The 20,729-nt window shown below is 41.8% G+C and overlaps 1 protein-coding gene across 6 annotated transcripts in view; it reads right to left on the bottom strand.

The window, feature by feature from the left end:
* Positions 1–20,729, bottom strand: part of tmem117 (transmembrane protein 117) — a 557,403-nt gene that overhangs the window by 303,110 nt on the left and 233,564 nt on the right. For all 6 annotated transcript variants that reach the window (XM_048548382.2, XM_048548381.2, XM_059652566.1 and 3 more), the window contains one exon: positions 4,744–4,841. In XM_048548382.2, the coding sequence (XP_048404339.1) occupies positions 4,744–4,841 (98 nt within the window). The remainder of the gene's footprint in view (positions 1–4,743; positions 4,842–20,729) is intronic.

Consider the following 20,729-nt stretch of genomic DNA (forward strand, 5'->3'; position numbering starts at 1 on the left):
TCTCTCTCACACACACACACACACACACACACACACACACCCAGTCTGATCACACACACACACCACACCCAGTCTGATCTCACACACACAGCACACCCAGTCTGATCTCATACACACACCACACCCAGTCTGATCTCTCACACACACCACACCCAGTCTGATCTCTCACACACACCACACCCAGTCTGATCTCTCTCACACACACACCACACCCAGTCTGACCTCTCTCTCTCACACACACACACCACACCCAGTCAGATCTCTCACACACACACACAAACACACACACAGTCTGATCTCACACACACACACACACCCAGTCTGATCTCTCTCTCACACACACACACACACACACACACCCAGTCTGATCACACACACACAGCACACCCAGTCTGATCACACACACACCACACCAAGTCTGATTACATCCACACACCACACCCAGTCTGATCTCACACACACACACACCCAGTCTGATCATACACACACACCACACCCAGTCTAATCTCACACACACATCACACCCAGTCTAATCTCACACACACACCACACCCAGTCAGATCTCTCACACACACACACACACACACACAATCTGATCTCACACACACACACACACACACACACCCAGTCTGATCTCACACACACACACACACACCCAGTCTGATCTCACACACACACACACACCCAGTTTGATCACACACACACACACACACACCACACCCAGTCTGATCACACACACACACACACACACACACACACACACCACACCAAGTCTGATTACATCCACACACCACACCCAGTCTGATCTCACACACACACACACACACACACACACACAGTTTAATCTCAAACACACTCACACACAAACCACGCCCAGTCTGATCACACACACACACACACACACACACACACACACAACACCCAGTCTAATCTCACACACACACACCACACCCAGTCTAATCTCACACACACACCACACCCAGTCTGATCACACACACACACCACACCCAGTCTGATCTCACACACTCACACACACACGCATACACACACAGTCTGATCTCTCTCTCTCTCTCTCTCTCTCTCACTCACACACACACACACACACACACACACACACATAATAATAAAGCACAGTGTCCCTGTCTCCACCTCATTTTGCAAACTGGTCCAAATCTTTTGCATCACTACAATTACTATAGTTACTGTAATATTCCAGCATGGCTCACGTCAAAGCAGTTCAAAAATCATTTTTAAAACAACAATGTATTGTGTTATTGCTCATCTACCACCACAATGCCCTATCTGCTTGAATTTGCTCTCTTAACCTATTTCTCTTCTGACGCGCTGTACCTACTGAAAGCAGTAAGTGTTGCTATGGAAACGTGCATGGACCAAAGCCTCTTCAGAACACATGGAGCGTTCTTTGTTCCTATCATACTTGAACCTTCATCCTGGTATCTCCATCCATTACATTAATGGCTGTATCCCATTACAAATTTTATCCTCAAACTTCATTCACTGCAGCTTCACAATTGGTCTATTGAGTGAAAACACCTTTTTGATCTAGATTATTCTTGTGATGTATTTAAAATGAACATGGTGTCAGCAAGAAATCAGTACCTCGCAAAATATTTAATGCCTCTAATGTAACCAAGTCTGTAAAGCAATGTTTACCTTTTATAAAATTGTGCATCCGGTACCCAGCTGTAATGTATGAAAATCAATATCACACCTAGGTGTGTCACATATCCAAAATGACATGGTCTAACATGATTGGATTTCATTAATTACATAAAATTTTTCAGAATTCCCATCATACACCAGATTTGAAATTTCACTGTGTCATCAAAAGAGAATTTTTTTGTTGCTGCGCCATACAGTTAAAACACCTTTTACAGTTAAAGATAGCAGGAACTGCTGATGTTGGAGAATCTGAGACAACAAGGTGTGGAGCTGGATGGACGCAGCAGGCCAAGCCGCATCAGAGGAGCAGGAAAGCTGACGTTTCGGGTTCAGACCTGAAACATCAGTTTTCCTGCTCCTCTGATGCCGCTTGGCCTGCTGCGTTCATCCAGCTCTACACCTTGTTATTTCAACAGTTAAACTTTTCTTAATCTCGGGACTGATTCAGATCACTTCTTCAAAAAAACAGCTGGAAATCTGGCTTCAAGAGATACATTAGATCACCAGCAAGCAGCCACAAATATAGTTGATAACAAAAATTGTGAAATTCAGTCACTTTCTGCACATGGGTAGGAATCCAATGCTACTTTTATACATAAGACCATGAGACATGGGAGCAGAAATTAGGCCATTCAGACCATCAAGTCTGCTCCACCATTCAGTCATGGCTGATAAGTTCCTCAACCCCATTCTCTCACTCTCTCCCCATAACCCTTGATCCCCTTGATAATCAAGAACCTATCTATCTCACTCTTCAATGTACTCCATGTCCTGGCTTCTACAGCCTTCTGTGGCAGTGAATTCCATAGATTCACCACTCCCTGGCTGAAGTAGTCTCTCCTTATCTCTGTTCTAAAAGGTCTTCCCTTTACTCTAAGGCTGTACCCTCGGGTCCTAGTCTCTCCCACCAATGGAAGCATCTTCCCAACACCCATTTTGTCCGAGACATTCAGTATTCTGAGAGATTCAATTAGATCCCCCCCTTCTAAACTCCAATGAGTATAGTCCCAGAGTCCTCAAACACTCCTCATATGTTAAGCTTGTGCACATGTGAAAGCCATTGAAGTATAATCGACATTAAAAAAGCAACATGTAAACCATGAAGAGGGGCAACCCTGTCAGACAGTGGCCCTGAGACATTGGCTGTTCCCATGATTCCAGATTTATTTCTACTTTGGATCACGAGTTTCTGTGGTGGGTCTTCACGTGAATGAACAGATCGATTCTTGACCTGCAGGTATTCGGGAACATGGGGCAGGGCAGAGAGTCAAAAAATCGAAGAACACGGAAACAGATCCTTCATTCCAACCAGTCCATGCTGAGCCTGATCTTAAACTAAATTCGTCCCATCTGCCTGCTCCTGGCCCATATCCCTCCAAACCTTTCCTAGCTATGTACTTACATGTCCTTTAAATGCTGTAATTGTACCCACATCCATCATTTCCTCAGGAAGATCATTCCACACGTGAGCCACCCTCTGTGTAAAAAAATTGCCCTCATGTCTTTTCAAAATTTCTCTCCTCTCACCTTAAAAATGTGGCCCCCTAGTCTTGAAATCGCCCATTCTTGGGAAAAGACAACTTCCACGAACCATATCTATACCTCTTATTGTTGTATAAACCTCTATAAGGTCACCTTTCAAGCTCCTACGCTCCAGGGAAAAAAGTCCCAGCCTATCTGTATAACTCAAACCTTCCAAACCTGGTAACATTCTGGGAAATCTCTCCTGAACCCTCCGAGCTTAATAATATCCATCCTATAACCGGGTGACCAGAACTAGACACAGTATTCCAGAAAAGGTCTCATCAATGTCCTGTGCAACCACAGCATGACTTCTCAAATCCTATACTCAAAGGGCTGAACAATGAAGGCAAGTGTGGTAAATGCCTTTTTAACTGCTCTGTCTATCTGGGACACAAACTTCAAAGAATTATGGATCTGAACCCCTCAGTCCCTCAACACTACACAAGGCTCTACCATTAATTGTATACTTGCTTCTTCTTTTTCCTCTTCTAGATATTTTCGAATCAAACCATTTACAGATGCTATTATACTCCTCTGCAACGTGTGGGACTTGAACCTAGGCTTTCTGGTTTGCAGGTAGGTACCCTACCACTGTGCTACAAGAGCTCTACTTTTTCTGGTTTTTTTTTCTATTTTGCTAATCAATCTGTTCAGAGATGTTATTACGCACCTCTGGGGCAAGTTTTTTTTATTTATTAACAGGATAACAGCTTCGCTGCGAGGCAACATTTAATTTCCATCCCTAATTGCCCAGAGGGCAGCTAAGAGGACTCCTGCATGGCCCACCTGCTCTCCAGCAATACTGACCACAACTACAGATTCATAGTCTCTCAACAGGCAACAGCTGCTGTGCTGGGAGGTGTTCAGACATGGGAACTCCTGTCCAAATTTTGAGTCCCCTCAAACTCTAAATGTCTCCCCAAAACAGATTCAAAGTAGGCATTCCTTCAGCTTTTCACTAATTATTAATTTTCCATTCCCACTTTGGCTCCGTTTTACTCTTCTTTTGAAGTTAAAAGACCAAACATCCTTCAAAGGAAACTTATTGCATCTTGCTGCAAAGAAAAACTGTGTAGCTAAGATCAATATTAGATCAAATATGGCTTAGCATGAAAGTTAATTTTAGTCCATGGTTAGTATATTCACATTCTTCTTTCTGACTACGATGCAAATCAGAAAGTCGATGTGTCAAGCTTAATTTCCACAGCTGGAAATTCCTCTATAAAAGCTAATACTGTTGCTGTATGAATATGGGGATTCTATATCTGTACGAAGAATATGAGGAATCTACATCTGTACAATAATTTAGGACTTGTAATATGGAGATAATGACATTGCATAAAAGAAATAAATTCAAGCTTTCTTTCTGCAATTATAATCTTACTGATGTTGGATCACCAAAGCACAATAGTTAAGTATGAACAACTACAGAAGAAAAATCTCAAATCGGAATAAAAGGGAAGTATCTTTGTGTTGAATCAGAAGTATAGTGATTATAAATAAATACATTGGATAAACAGGGCAGTTCAGCCTTACCAGAACAAGACAACCCTGTTAAACCCTTTTTTCCAGAATGCTCGAGCAGTCTTTCCCCATCCGGGATACAAATCATCTTGGAGCATCATATCTGTGACCTTCATTGAGACAAAATGGAAGCAAGTATTAAGTGATTGCTCAGAGGATTATTTGTTCTATTTTTTCATTTGCCCTTGGCTATGTTTTTGCTTCCCCACGGTCAACAAGCTCTATTAAGAGTCCAAAGAAATTTCAACATTTCAATCTATAGTTTTAATGCAGCGTGTAGAGAGCTCATTTTGTGGGAAATGTGGTGTGCAAGGGCACCAAAGATTTGACTAAAATTTTATATTACTGTGATACAACATTGATAATTATACACAAACATGCTGTGATCTTTGTTATATAATAACATCTCTAATGATGTTATTATATGTTATTATACTATCTAATGACAGTCACTTTCTTTGGGAGCAAACGTTTTCCATTCCTCTGCATAATCCAATATCGAAATACCAATAAAAACTGAAGCAATCAGATGGGACAAACGTACAGTGCAGCATGTTCATCATAGATTCATACACAGTTGTACAATCAGTCCCATGTCACAGCTGGTTCGCTAAAGGTAAAGAAGATCATTTGCTGCTAGGGAGAAGACAAATCTGAATGCAGATTGCAGGGAGGCAATGGCCTGGTGGAATTATCACTGGACTTTAATCCAGAGGCCCAGAGAACATTCTGGGGATGCAGGTTCAAATCCCATCATAGCAGATGGTGGAATTTGAGGTCAATAAATATGTAATGACAACCACAAATCCATTGTTGGGAAACCCCACCTGGTTCACTAAGGTCCTTAGTGTCATCCTTACCTGGTCCGGCCTACGTGTGACTCCAGACCCGCAGCAATGTGGTTGACTCTAAACTGCCCTTTGGGTAATTAGGGATGGGCAATAGATGTTGCCTAGCCAGCAACGCCCTCATCCCATGAATGAATAAAGGAAAAATGAACACACGGCTGCCCTGGCAAAAACCTCATCGAAACCCGAGTAGCAGTTGGCTACAATGACCAGTAAATTGGATACAGTGCAAGTGTCAGGCTCACCTAGCCCTGTTGGAAATACAGCTCTCTTTAATGGAAAGTCTGGAGATACTTTCTTAATCAACCTGCTCAGATAAGCCATTGTGATCAGAGATAATGGGAACTGCAGATGCTGGAGAATTCGAGACAACAAAGTGTGAAACTGGATGAACACAGCAGGCCAAGCAGCATCTCAGGAGCACAAAAGCTGACGTTTCGGGCCCGTCCCTCTTTTCTGGTGAAGGGTCTAGGCCCGAAACGTCAGCTTTTGTGCTCCTGAGATGCCGCTTGGCCTGCTGTGTTCATCCAGCTTCACACTTTGTTGTCTCAGATAAGCTATTGCGTATTTCTGGAGCAAGTGGGACTTGAAGTTGGGTCCCCTGGCCCAGAGAGAGGGATACTACCACTGTATCTCAAGCACCCTAATAATACATCAGACCACTTAACAGAATATCTCAAATTAATTGATACTGGGTTGTGCTTCTAGAGGGAAGGTGGTGGTAATAGTGGGAATACAACGAGACCAGTAATCTGGATGCCCAGGGCAGTGTTCTTTAGGGTCCTTGTGGTGCAATGGTAGTGTCCATATATCTGATCCAGGAGGCCTTGGTGCAAGGTGCACCTGCTCCAGATTTGTGTCACAACATGTCTGGACAGGTTGATTACAAATCTATAGACGCTATGTGCTATACGACCTGACATCCCACCGAGTCTGGTGAACTCCGTATTTGAAATGAAAGATACAGGGAGATTTTCAGAGGAAAAAGTTTGCAAATGATACCAAGGTTAATGGTACAGTGGACAGTGAGAAAGTTATCTAAGATTACAAAGAGATCTTGATCAATTGCGTCAATGTGCTGAACAGCGGCAGATGGAGTTTAATTTGGACAAAAGCGAGATATTGCATTTTGGTAAAACAAACAAAGACTTGTGACTCTATTTGAAAAAAGGGTTTCTAGGGCTCATCTGGTGCAGTGGTAGTGTTTCTTTGTCTGAGCCAAAAACTCAACTCTCACCTGCTCCTGAGGTGTGTTGTCACATAGACGAACAGGTTGATTTGTTTTTAAAGAGTTGGGTTTTCATTTGGTTATCTGTGTAATTGACAAACTGGGTGGTTGGTTTCTGAAATCAAAAAAAAGCTGAGTATCAGTCAAGGGCCTTATGATGCACTGATAACATCTCAACCTCTAGACAAGAGGGTCTGGGCTTACATTCCACCTGTCCTGGGTACCTTATAACACGTGCAAACAAGTCAATTAAAATGACTAGATGAGGACTCATTCTTAATCGTGCCAGACCAAACTAAGGGCTGGGTTTCTTTTACTGTGGAGCTATGGACTTGGTAGATCCCATATACATTGGTTGAAGGAGGATAAGCCCCTTTTCCTTTATTTCAATAAAACTTCCTTCTATCCTTTTGGTTGGCTTGAACCCACACTCCTGATTTTTGAGCATCCGGTGCGGGAGGGAGCAGGCAGGTCACAGGATCACCTCATGGACCTGCTCCTGGGCCTGGCAAAAATGGCCATCAGTTGATCCAGGCAGCAGTTGCAATTCTCCACTGCCTGCCTCTCTTCATAGCTACATGTGTGTAAATCCTACTGGCTTTGAAGGCTTCAAGGATGAAAGCGTGCTGCAGGAGCTGGGGGGCACAACTGTGGTGGAGCATAAAGTCCCCCACCAATACTATTTTGATTTAGTCTCCATTCCTCTCTCCCCACCGCGCCCCCGCAGCCCCCCCCCCCATTGTTCTTTCCTCTCTGGTTTTTGCTTCCTTATTCTTGGTTTCACACAGGTAGGAAAGTTGACTTCTTGATATGAAGAGAATCCAGAAGAGAAGGATAGAAACCAATATTTATATTGAACTATATTCTGACAAAACAAACAAACAGTTGTAAATCTTAGAATACCTACAGTGTGGAAGCAGGCCATTCAGCGCATTCAGTCTACACCAATCCTCTGAAGAGGATCCCAACCAGACCCACCCCCATCCCTGTAATCCTGCATTTCCCATGGCTTAGCCACCTAGCCTGCACATCTCTGGACAATTTAGTATGACCAATGCACCTAGCCTGCACACCTTTGAAATATGGGCGGAAACCAGAGGAAACCCATGCAGACACACGAAGAATGTGCCAACACAAACAGTTGCCCAAAGGTGGAATCGAACCTGGGTCCCTGGTACTGTGAGGCAGCAATGCTAACCACTGAGCCACCCTGCTGTACTTGGAATGTCTTCTTCTGTCTGATTCAATATATGGATACACACCCACTGGCTAACTGTCCAGCATGGCCTTGTGTGTGAAGATAGATGCTCTGTCTGCCCCATGGCATATCAAAGGGCTCTGAGATTAACTTCCCTGGCAGGGATCCAGACCTTCAGAGAGATTAGTTGCCTAGCTAATGAAAGCATGCCTCATTCCCAACCACATGATGATCCAACCCAAGATCCTTTGGCCAAACTCCCACAAAGATCCAGCAGTAAATATTGTTTCATTTAGAATGGAGGCAACAAGGATTTTCCCATCCTTGCTGTTACAGGTGACATCCCTGAGTCATCGGTGCCTCCCAATCGGATTTGGAGGGACTCCACAAACTTTGGTGGTCTAAGCAACTCCTGACAGAAACTTGGAGTCCCTTTTCCATCGGTTGTACACTCTTACATGTTTTATTTACTTATCCCATCCGTCAAGTCATATGCATCAAAACAATGATTTAAAATACATGAATTTTATGCAAAATTGTTAATGCTGACAATTATGGAAAACAAAATGAGAAAATCCATCAAACTGCAAGCAAAATGTCACAAAAGACAAAGGTACACCAATTAGATTATTCAATCGACTCTATCACAAATTATTAACAACCTCAAGTTATTTATTAAATGATTATGGCAAAATGTCTCTACTTGTACATGAAGAATTATGGCCCGAATTATAACACATTCACTGTCAAGAGTGACAGTTTTATATTTATTGACATTACCGGAATTAAATAGTCCCTTTTATATTTCTGCAACAAATTCACATTCCCTGTCTTTCAGCTCAAACAGTTTCAATCATTAGTTATTATCAATATTACTCCAGTTAAATAAGAACAATTTTATTCACCTAACTTGATAAATTACTTTAGTGGAGATTTTATTATTTCCCAAAGTCAAAAAAATTTGAAAATATTAATCATGATTGAATGCTGCAGCAGAGAAATAAACTGTATGGATGTTCAAACCTATCCTGCTTTTCTCTCACACTCAAACCATTGGTGTCAATCTGGTTTTCTTCATACCATTAATTCAACGCATAAAGATTCCACAAGGCACCTCTCAGAAAAAGTAGTAAAACTTACAGGTGGCTGGGGGAGAATCATTTCTCTGGATTTTGATTAACTGCAAAACGATGGTGTTAAGGAATAGAAAGCGTTTTGTTTTGCAAACTTTCAAACTGCTATATTCAGATAGTTTGGTTTATCAGATTTTGTTTTACTCTCTTTCGTAAAATAAACTTCTGTTTTACCATTACAACCAAATCTGCAGCCAGACATAATTATGCTTTAATAAAAGACCACCATATTAAATTTTAAGAGCAACATATGATCTATCAGGCTGGGTTAGTAATGACATTAGTTGGGATCATAACGAAACCAAAGAAAGCAAATTTATCAAACAGCTTGGTCAAAGAGATAGTATTTAAGAAGTAAAGGAGGCGACAAAGGTGTAAAGGATCCCAGAGTATGGGATCTAAGCAGCAGACTACAATGCTGCTAACAAAAACAAAGTTGCTGGAAAAGCTCAGCAGGTCTGGCAGCACCTGTGAAGGAGAAAACAGAGGTCTGGTGGCCCTTTCTCAGAACAGTGTCTGTGTATAATGCTGCTAATGTCACTTTGGGATTAAAATATATGGATGAAAAGTTTGAATTGAAAGTGTTGGAGGGCCAAAGCCAATGTACGTCATCAGGAATAGTTTTGCATCTCCACTTCAATTTTCACTTTCATGAGAGATAAAACAAAAACTGTGAGAGAGCATGAAGTGCAAATGCTGGAGTCAGAGACAACACAGTGCGGAGCTGGAGGAACGCAGCAGAATAGGCAGGATCAGAGGAGCAGGAAAGTTGATGTTTCGGGTCAGGACCCTCGGAATGTTAACTTTTCTCTTCCTCCCATGCTGCCTAGCCTGCTGTGTTCCTCCAGCTCCAAACTATTAAACTGTATTTTGTTGCAGTTTTAAAAATACAACATTATAATTAAGAAATTGTATGATACTTGCATTCAGATACAATATACATCATAGAATCCCTACAGTGTGGAAACAGGCCCTTCAGCCCAACAAGTCCACACCAATCCTCAGAGCATCCCACCCAGACACCTATAACCCACCTCATCTTCATCTGAACACTATGATCCATTTAGCACAGCCAATGCACCTAACCTGCACATCTTTAGATTGTGGGAGGAAACCGGAGCACCCAGAGGGGACCCACAGAGACCCGGGGAGAACGTGCAAACTCCACACAGACAGTTGCCCGAGGGAGGAATTCAACCCAGGTCCCTGGTGTTGGGAGGCAGCTAACCACTGAGCTACCGTGCTAAAAGTCCTGTTACAAAACCAGTTAATGACATATCATGCAGAATTTCCCCAGGCAAAACAAGGGAGTGGTAATTACAGTAATTACCAATCAGGAGACGAAATTGGGGAAGAGGGAGTGTTTTATTGGGTTTTCCTGGCATTAGAGCAGCCCCTTGTCAGTGACCAAGCCCAGCAGTTCTGTGCAGTTCAAGCCCCAATGGGTTTGGGAGCAGGGAAGATCATACCATGGTCCAAAAGATGCTTCCAGGAGGAACTCGCCTCTGCACAAAAAGGCCTGCGAGCTTTGGTCCTCATTGCAATTCCTATTTCATGCATAGTTCCAAGGGCACCTCCATCTCAAGGCTTCTCAACGTCTCTTTGCAACCTGAGCAATGCCCACTTCTCCTGGTGGCACTGCCAACCTTCAAAGCTTTAGACCCGCTGTTTGCAGAGCCTGCAGCGTCATGAGTATGTTCACCATCAATAACTGGATGGGGGTCCTGCAGATGATCTCTGAATTAGCTGTCTCTGGAAAGATCATGTAGTGTTACAGAATTCATACTGTCGATGACAGATCCTGAATTTAACCCCAGTGATAGAATATTTTCAAAGGCAGTAATACTCAACCAAGAGTTCTGCTTGTTAACCGCACCAATAAAATAGGTTATTTTTTGATAACCACAATGCATTATTTTATAAAATATACTGCACTATTTATTTGATGTCAGTAAAAGAAATTAGATGTTTAGAATAATGACCTTATAAACCAATGCTGGGAGCCTCAGAATTCTGGCTTGAACAAACCATTTTTACAACAACAGGAACAAAACATTACATACAACAAATGAATAGATATATTACAAAGTCAGTTTGATTCAGTATCAGTAAAAACATTACTTCAGTGACATTTTTTTAATAGTATGTTCTACAAATAGCCAAGTAATAATTGCCTGTTGTAAAAAAATGAATATAGGGACTGTTTTCAAATTCTTGTGTTGGAGGTTTATGTAATGTCATTTCCTGACAAACCTTTAATGAGAAAAAGCAATATTGAGCTGACATTTGTGAGCAGCAAGCTCTGTGATAAGATGATAGTTGCCAGCTATGAACAGGCTCCTGGGTGTTTGGCAGTTGTTTGTTATCCCCAGGCTGCTTGGAGGTATATTTGTTGGCTATGTTTTCAGATCAATGTCAGGTCAGTCACAGTCACGTAGAAAGTCTCACATAGGTATTTCAGGCTGGAATTCCATTACAGAAAGGACAATTGCCTTTTAATTTTTTCTGAAAAAAAAACTCAACTCTTGTCATTGGGATTTCTTGAAAAATTAAGACAGGCCATCTCAATTTCAAGGTTAATATTAGCTCTGCCATCTACTCCTGCAGTGCAGTGTGAAGCCTTTACAAGCAGAGAAACTGCTGCTGCAGTAATAATGATGTCTAATCTATGTTGCCACAATTGAAAATGTCCAACTACATTTACTTATTCATTTGACATTTAACTATTTTAAAAGTATTTCTTAGTTAAGGAATATTGATCTGACAATGTACTCGCTTGTCTCATTTCTCAGGGACATGTATTATATGTATATATATTATTTATATCAGACCTATGCACAGGGAAATCATGCACCTTCACTTGTGCACAGGAGATATTGAAGCTGGGACTCAGAGACGGTGTTTAGACGGGATGTATCCTGAAGTTAGTAAAGTATTTGGCTTGGTAGTTAAACAGCGACCAGGGCGAAAGAATGGAGTCGTGTGCGCATAGACATACTGCGGCATTATGTTGCTAATAAGAAGCAATGCTAGATTGTGAATGCATGTATCAGTGCATAGCAGCCTTTTAAAATGACCCAGGCAGATGGGATGCCAGTTTTTCCACAGATATCTGGTGAGGGAAAGTTGTACTGGGAATCGAGCATGGTAAGGTGGTGCTAGAATTGGATATGAGGGTCATCATGGGGGATAAGTGACTAATGAGGCACAGTCAGTATGATGTGGTAAGAAATCTCACTGGACCTTACGATGAGAAACTTTCCAAAATCACAACTCAACTCACAATCAGACACAGCAGGAACTGCAGATGCTGGAGAATCTGAGATAACACGGTGTAGAGCTGGATGGACACAGCAGGTCAAGCAGCATCAGAGGAGCAGGAAAGCTGATGGCTCAGGCCTAGACCAGTCTTCAGAAGACTCTTCTTTCTGAAGAAGGATCTAGGCTCAAAACGTCAGCCTTCCTGCTCCTCTGATGCTGCTTGGCCTGCTGTGTCCATCCAGCTCTACACCTTGTTATCTCATCTCACAATCAGCTAAACAAATGCGAGATTCACCCCATTGTGTTTAATGGCATCCAATAATGGCACGTCCTTAACAGGTAATTTAAACAAGTGGGTGTCACAGCGGAGCCTGAACGAAAACTGTCCAATTCAGAAACATTTGTTGTTGAATTTGGGGTCATGAACTGTATTTATCAACAGTCTCTGTTTCACACCAGAGGTAACCTTGTGATAAGTAAATATGGCACGAGAGTCCTCTAGAGACAGGCTCTTCTGTTGCTTTTAAAATGACCGTAATTCATCTTCTAAAATTCAGCTAGGATTGGATATATTTACTCAGACACTCTATCTGAGATAAATTTAATTGCAAATCTTACCTAGGTGTGCAACTATGACCCTCTGTACAATACGAGTGATGAAGTAGAAAAAGACTACCAAACGGCCTCATAGATGAATTTGCTTTATTTTCAATTTTGCAGCAAGGGTTTTGTAGCTCACCTGGATTATGAATTACATAAAAATAAATCTAATTTGCCATATGTACAGAAAGTGAGGTCCAGTAAGTAGTTATGGCACTGATGCCCATTCCGCAATCAATTCAGAAAATGTAGATATGATGGTATTGGTTTAGTTTACATTTTCTTAGATCAAAATTGACAAATAAACATTGCTGATCATTTAATGTAGCTCAGTTTCTCAAACTGACATCAGGCATTGGGATGGTGCCTACAAGTACATTGAGTATCTAATTGTATTTAAATTTGTAAGTTGCTTTAAAGCATCAGTGGCAAACATGATATGCAACATGTGATGTTTCACTTGGGAAACATTTGACTTTCACATGGATTGATATAAACCAAATCGCATTCAGCAACACAATCACCAAAGCCCTTCAACATTTCTGCATGATGTCATTTGAAGTCCCAGAGAAACTGACCCTGAGCAAGAGTTTACTGAATTTCCTGCTTGGATTCTTTAAGTAATGAATGATGCAAACTATTCCTGCATAATTGACACAGTGCCCCTCTTTAAATTGTTATGAGAAGAGAAAGAAGCGTTTTGTGTTTTCTTAGCTCTCCACCATTGACAGAATGAGATACGTTCCTTAAAAATTATCTTGCTATTTCTCAAACAAATGGTCCGTTTAAGAACCAGTTTTTTTTACTTTAGAACCAATCAACTTCAAAGAACAATTCTTTAGTCAGACCACGACTGTTATAACTTCAAACAAACTGAACATGAGAGCAAACTGAAGTTTGGATCATGGCAGATACATGATAGTAAAATAGAAGTTGTTGCAGATTTCTTACAAGTCACATTAGAAGTGTAAGGAAAGCCTGGTTGACTACAATGAAAAATATTGACACAATGAGACAATGTCCAGCGAATGTCTACATCACAGAAATATCTCAGTGTGGAAGGCAAGTCTACATATGGAGAACATATATTACTGTATACACAAACTGATGACTTCCAGCTTTATAGTTATTATCAAGTTAAACTTGATAATAACTGGGATGGAATATAAAAGCAGCGATGTGCTTCTGAGACTTTATAAAGCTCTAGTTAGGCCCCATTTAGGATGCTGTGTCCAATTTTGGGCCCCACACCTCAGGAAGGACATACTGGCACTGGAGCATGTCCAGCAGAGAGTCACACGGATGATCCCTGGAATGGTAGGTTTAACGTATGATGAACGGCTAAGGATCCTGGGATTGTATTCATTAGAGTTTAGAAAGTTGAGGGGAGGTCTAATAGAAACTTACAAGATAATGTATGGCTTAGAAGGGGTGGATGCTAGGAAGTTGTTTCCATTAGACAGGGAGACTAGGACCCGTGGGCACAGCCTTAGAATTAGAGGGGGTAAATGTAAAACTGAAATGAGACGACATTTCTTCAGCCAGAGAGTGGTGGGCCTGTGGAACTCATTGCTGCAGAGCGCAGTGGAGGCCGGGACGTTAGATGCCTTCAAGGCAGAGATTGACAAATTCTTGATCTCAGAAGGAATCAAGGGCTACGGGGAGAGTGCAGGGAAGTGGAGTTGAAATGCCCATCAGCCATGATTTAAATGGCGGAGTAGACTTGATGGGCCGAATGGCCTTACTTCCACTCCTATGTCTCATGGTCTTACGGTCTAAACAAAAGCACTCCATCTAGTGTTTGGCTGTGAGCTAATTCAGCCTTCACTGTTACCAGGTCCCAAAAAGCAGCGAGTCGACAGCTGTAACTGGCTTTATATATATCAGAGCTTCCAAGTGCATGTATAAATATGTAGATACACTTGCCTCAGCTTAGGTTAGCTGAAACAGTTCATTTGTATTATGGTCCAGAAGAAACACATGCTCCCAATAAAAAAATTAAATAAATGGTATACATGTTTGCCATATTTAATATCATGCGGTCCACAGTCTCATGAAAAGTTAAATGGTGTTCTAGTTTAGATTTCTTTTACTTAAAACCCAGAATGCCATGGTCAATGTCAGCACATACAAAGGAGAGACCGCCTCAAAATAGCCACGGTCAATTTCAAGAAGGCTACAATTGTAGAGTGGCAAAAGATTGGCAAAGAACTGGAAAAGGCATGGGAGTTTGTTTTTTAATGTAGTCTATTGTTTTTATTTGGAGTACAGGGTCTGAAAGAGTGATGGATACAGATCCAACAGTAACTTTAAAAACAAAACAGTTTAAATTCATGAAAAGGAAGTGTTTGCAAGGTTGTGAGCAAGAGAAAGGAAGTGGGACAAATTGCTTCATTCTTTCTAAGAGATGGAACATGCTTGATGAACTGAATGGCCTCCTCTGAATCTACTGATTTGAAGGCATGAAAGCATAGTCTGTGTTTATCTGAACTAATGCAGCGTATTGACACTTACAAATGACAGTTTTGAATTAATAAGATAACTTGTGTAGAATCATAGAACATTCATCCAGACAAGACACCGAGTGTCTGTTAACATCTTTCATCATGAACCATTTGAGTAATCCCATTCTCTTGCTTCCTGTTTGTATCCTCCCTTTCATCAAACAATAATCTAATTCAATTTTTAAAAAAATAATTTATGCTATGACAATAGTCATTAGCCAGCAGGTTCACATTCTAACCAATCTCACCATAAAAAAAACTTATTTACCAACAGTCCCTCTACAGTTTTGTGAACTTAATGCTCAGGAAACAATCAGACTCTATTTCTTTGATCAGTGCTCCTCATATCCATTAAGGTTTCACTCCATCACCCTTTAACTTCTCAGCTCTTGTGATGAAAGTGCTCAACTTCTCAGTTCCTTGGTGACTACCTGGTGACTCTACGCTACAGCTTTTCCATTGTTCCTAGTTGCCTGCTCAGCCCAAACTGTAGTTTACATGCATTAAAGAAAGGAAAAGAACCATACAGATGTGAGATAATTACAGCAAAATGAAAAATGAAATTGACTGTTTGTACTGTCACTGTTTTTGTTCCTTTCATTTTCCAAAGGAAGTAAAATGAGATCAAAAGACTTGCAAAGACCAAATGGTTCGCCTTGGAAGTGATTTGCTGCGAGTGAATTTATGCTAATTCTGTTTACACTTCTCTCCATATACTTAAAAGTAAATCTAATAATTCAATTCATGTAACCAACCCAATCAACACTTGATAATCAGTTAGTGTATATTCAGCTGTGTTTCAATAATCCCACTCCTTGCAGAATCAGAAATACATAATTAATTAGACACCCTAATTTTGACACTAATGAAGCAGAATGCCTACCTTACCCTCATGCTCATGTGCCACCTCCACCCCCACCACAAAACTACAAACACAGTCACATTCAATTCATTTGACAGGACTTCCAGAAATCTTTTTAATTTCATTTGAAAAGAAAACAGGATTGCACTCACTTTTTTTTAAAAAAATTGCATTGACGAGGGTGACAGCTATTAGTATTAAACACCAGACTGTGTTTCTGCTTCAGACCCACTGAACCTGAAAACATTAACTCTGATTTCTCTTCATAAATGCAGTCAGCACTGCTGGGTTTTTTTCCAGCAATTTCTACTTCTGTTTCTAATCTCCAACATTTGCAGTTCTTTGGTTTTTGTTTTGGAATGTGTTTCTTATTTTAACCACTGAGTGTAAGCAGTTTTTTTTAAAGTGTGCACACCACAGAACAAGAGTCTCAGTGAGCTAATGAACAACAGCAGTTCTCATCGATTGGTGTAAACAGCACTGAGTTGCAAATATGGAGAATGTTTTGTCTTGTGTCTTGATATGAGAAGCAATAAAACATTTTGCTTAATATTTCTTCATTTTTAATTAAAGCAGCACAAAGTGCATGCTGGTCCAGAAATCACATGAAATTTTTGTTATCAGAGACAGTCAGGTAAATGGCTAAAGTGCCATGTTTGTCCTTTGGGGGACTCTGAAGTTTGGTGAGTTTGAACAGGATTATGTCGTAGATAGAAACAGAATGAAATATGTAAATGGAAAGGTCTTAAAACATACAAACGGGGTGGCCATGGGTACCCGCATGGGCCCAAGCTATGCCTACCTCTTCGTAGGTTACGTGGAACAATCCCTCTTCCGCGGCTACACAGGCCCCAAACCCCACCTCTTCCTCCATTACATTGATGACTGTATCGGCGCCGCCTCATGCTCCCAAGAGGAGCTCGAACAATTCATCCACTTCATCAACACCTTCCACCCCAACCTCAAGTTCACCTGGGCCATCTCCAATACATTGCTCACCTTCCTGGGCCTCTCTGTCTCCATCTCAGGCAACCACCTACAAACCAATATCCATTCCAAGCCCACCGATTCCCACAGCTACCTAGAATACACCTCCTCCCACCGACCTTCCTGCAAAAATGTCATCTTCTATTTCCCAATTTGCCTCTGACATATCTGCTCCCAGGATGAGGCATTCCACTCCTGCAAATATCAGATGTCCTCGTTTTTCAAGGACCACAACATCCCCCCCGCAGTGGTCAAGAACGCCCTCGACCATGTCTCCCACATTTCCCACAACTCATCCCTCACACTCCCTCCCCGCAATAACAACCAAAACAGAATCCCCCTCGTCCTCAAGTGCCACCCCACCAACCTCCGGATCCTACGCAACATCCTCTGGCACTTCCGCCATCTACAATCCAACCCTGCTACCAAAGATATTTTTCCCTCCCCACTCTCATCTGTTTTCCGGAGAGACCACTCTCTCCATGACTCCCTTGTCCACTCCACACTCCCCTCCAGCCCCAACACACCTGGCACTTTCCCCTGCAACCGCAGCAAATGCTACACCTGCCCTACACCTCCCCCCCTCACTCCCATCCCAGGCCCCGAGACTTTCCATATCAAGCAGAGGTTCACCTGCACATCTGCCAATGTGGTATACTGCATCCACTGTTTCTGTTGTGGCCTCCTCTACATTGGGGAAACCAAGCGGAGGAACACCTACACTTGGTCCACAATAAACAACAGCACCTCCCAGTCGCGAACCATTTCAGCTCCCCCTCCCATTCCTTAGACGACATGTCCATCCTGGACCACCTGCAGTGCCAAAACGATGCCATCCAAAGGTTGCAGGTGCAACACCTCATATTCCGCTTGGGAACCCTGCAGCCCAATGGTATCACTGTGGACTTCATAAGTTTCAAAATCTCACCTCCTACTACCGTATCGTGAAACCAGCCCAGCTCATCCCCCCCCCCCCACCAACCTGTCGTTCCTCCCACCTATCCCCTCCTCCCGCCTCAAGCCCCAACCCCATTTCCTACCTACTAACCTCATGCCACTCCCTTGACCTGTCCTTCCTCCCTGGACTGACACATCCCCTCCCTAACTCCCCACCTACACTCAAATTTACTGGCTCCATCCCCGCCTCTTTGACCTGTCTGTCTCCTCTCTGCCTATCTTCTTCTCTATCCATCTTCTATCCGCCTCCCCCACTCTCCCTATTTATTTAAGAACCCCCTTCCCCTCCCTCATTTCTGAAGAAGGGGCTAGGCTCAAAACGTCAGCCTTCCTGCTCCTCTGATGCTGCTTGGCCTGCTGTGTTCATCCAGCTTCACACCTTGTTATCTAAAATTGACAAAGTTCCTTCAACTCCACAAAGTTTCAGTGATCCTGAGCACTGAAGTTTCTCTTTCATAAATCTTACCAGATTTTAATAACTGCCAGATTACCATGCCTAGTTTCATCTTCGGGTATATTCTGAAAACTGATTTTGTTATCTTTCTTGACATTATTGCCTCTAATAACTCAGGGCGCCGAACATATAGGGTCTATGAGAAGTGTTCCTTGCAGATTGATTGAATGACATGGGTAACTGTTGGAATAATAATTTCATACATATTCTACAAGTTGTTGAATTAACAGGTGGAAAATTGCTGCCATTCATACTTCAAGAAGGAGAACAGACTTTGTACTATAACGTTTGAGTTTGAACACAATGTTAGAACAATAGTTGACACATTTTTGGATGTTGACGTATTCCGTTTTGCAATTTATCAGGTGTTTAGTTTTCATTTCATCTAATCAACTGCAAAAACAGGCTTCCATCACTTCTGTTTGTACAAACATTAAAAGAAATTGCTGGAAGACTCAGCAGGTCGGACAGCATTTGTGGGGAGAAATTGGAGTTAACGTTTCGAATCTAGTGATCCTTCTTCAGGATAGCAGTTTCTGTTTCTCTTTCTGATTTTCAGCATCCGCAGTTCTTTGGGGTTTTTTTTAATTGCAAAAACATTAATGCAGGTTTAATATCTCATTCATGTAGACAACTGTGCGGATTGGAGTTAGCGGTATCAGTACATATATGATTGCACGAGTAGAATGAAATTCAAGCTAGAGAATTGAATTACCACAAAAGGAGTTGCTCCACTAATGAAGAGCCATCCATAACAGGAACCAAACGCATATTAGAGACAATGTAACATCTACCAAAAGCTTTGGCCATAACCTAAAAGTAGCATTTTTTTAAACCTTTACTTACTTAGACTATGTATCAAAACTCTCATGCATTGAAATAATGTAATGTCGGCAGATCACATCGCAAAATGAAGCCCCAAATATTTAATATCACCAAAGAGATGCAAGGTTATGGGATGGTGAATTTTCCAAATGGCTAGGATGAGGTAGGGAGAGGCACCAGCAAAATCCCAGCTACTTGCAAAGTATATAGTTCCTTGAAGTTTATGTGACAGATAGGCAGGTTGGTAAAGAAGGCTTTTAGCACACTTGCCTTCATTGAATGTACCTGCAAGTAGACGACATTGGGACATCACGCTGCGGTTGTACAGGACATTGATGAGGCCTCTTCTGGAGCACTGTGTGCAGTTCTGGTCACCCTGCTAGAGGGGGGATATTATTAAACTGGAGAAGCTTCAGAAAAGATTTACCAGGACGTTGCTGGGAATCGAGGGTTTGAGCTATAAAAACATACTGAATAAGCTGGGGCTTTTTTCACCGGAGCACAGCAGATTAAGGGGTGACCTTTTAGAGATTTATAAAATCACGAGGGGGGAGTTCAAAACTAGGGAGCATATTTGTAAGATGAGAGAAGATTTAAAAAAGGACACAAGGGACAACTTAACACAGCGTGGAGCTGCAGGAAGACAGCATCGGCAGTTCTTACTATCTGTGAATGAGGGACAACTTTTTTCTATTTTACTCAGTGTGGCTCTCACGTGGAATGAATTGCAGAAGACGAGGTGGGTACAGGTACAGTGACAATGTTTAAAAGACATTTGGATAAATACATAAATAGTGACAATTTGGACGGATATGGGCCGAGCACACACAGCTGAGACTAGTTTAGTTTCGGAACATAGCGTGGGCTAGTTGGAACAAAGAATGTGTTTCTGTGCTGTATGTCTCTGTGGCCACTACATAAAGTGTTTGGGAAGGTCTGTCAATCGTGAAAAGCACCATATAAGTGCAAACTAGAGTACAGAGCAAACTGGAGAAAGACCAACGCATGCCTGTAATCACAAACGTAGCCCTGAATGTTTACAGGCTGATTTCAGGAAGAGACAATGTGTGTAAGATGGGAACAACATTGGTGAAGGTAAATTAACGTGAACAACCTAGATACTATATAGAACAAACTAAAT

This window comes from Stegostoma tigrinum, chromosome 18 (genome assembly GCF_030684315.1).
Source record: "Stegostoma tigrinum isolate sSteTig4 chromosome 18, sSteTig4.hap1, whole genome shotgun sequence".
Taxonomy (NCBI): Eukaryota; Metazoa; Chordata; class Chondrichthyes; order Orectolobiformes; family Stegostomatidae; genus Stegostoma; species Stegostoma tigrinum.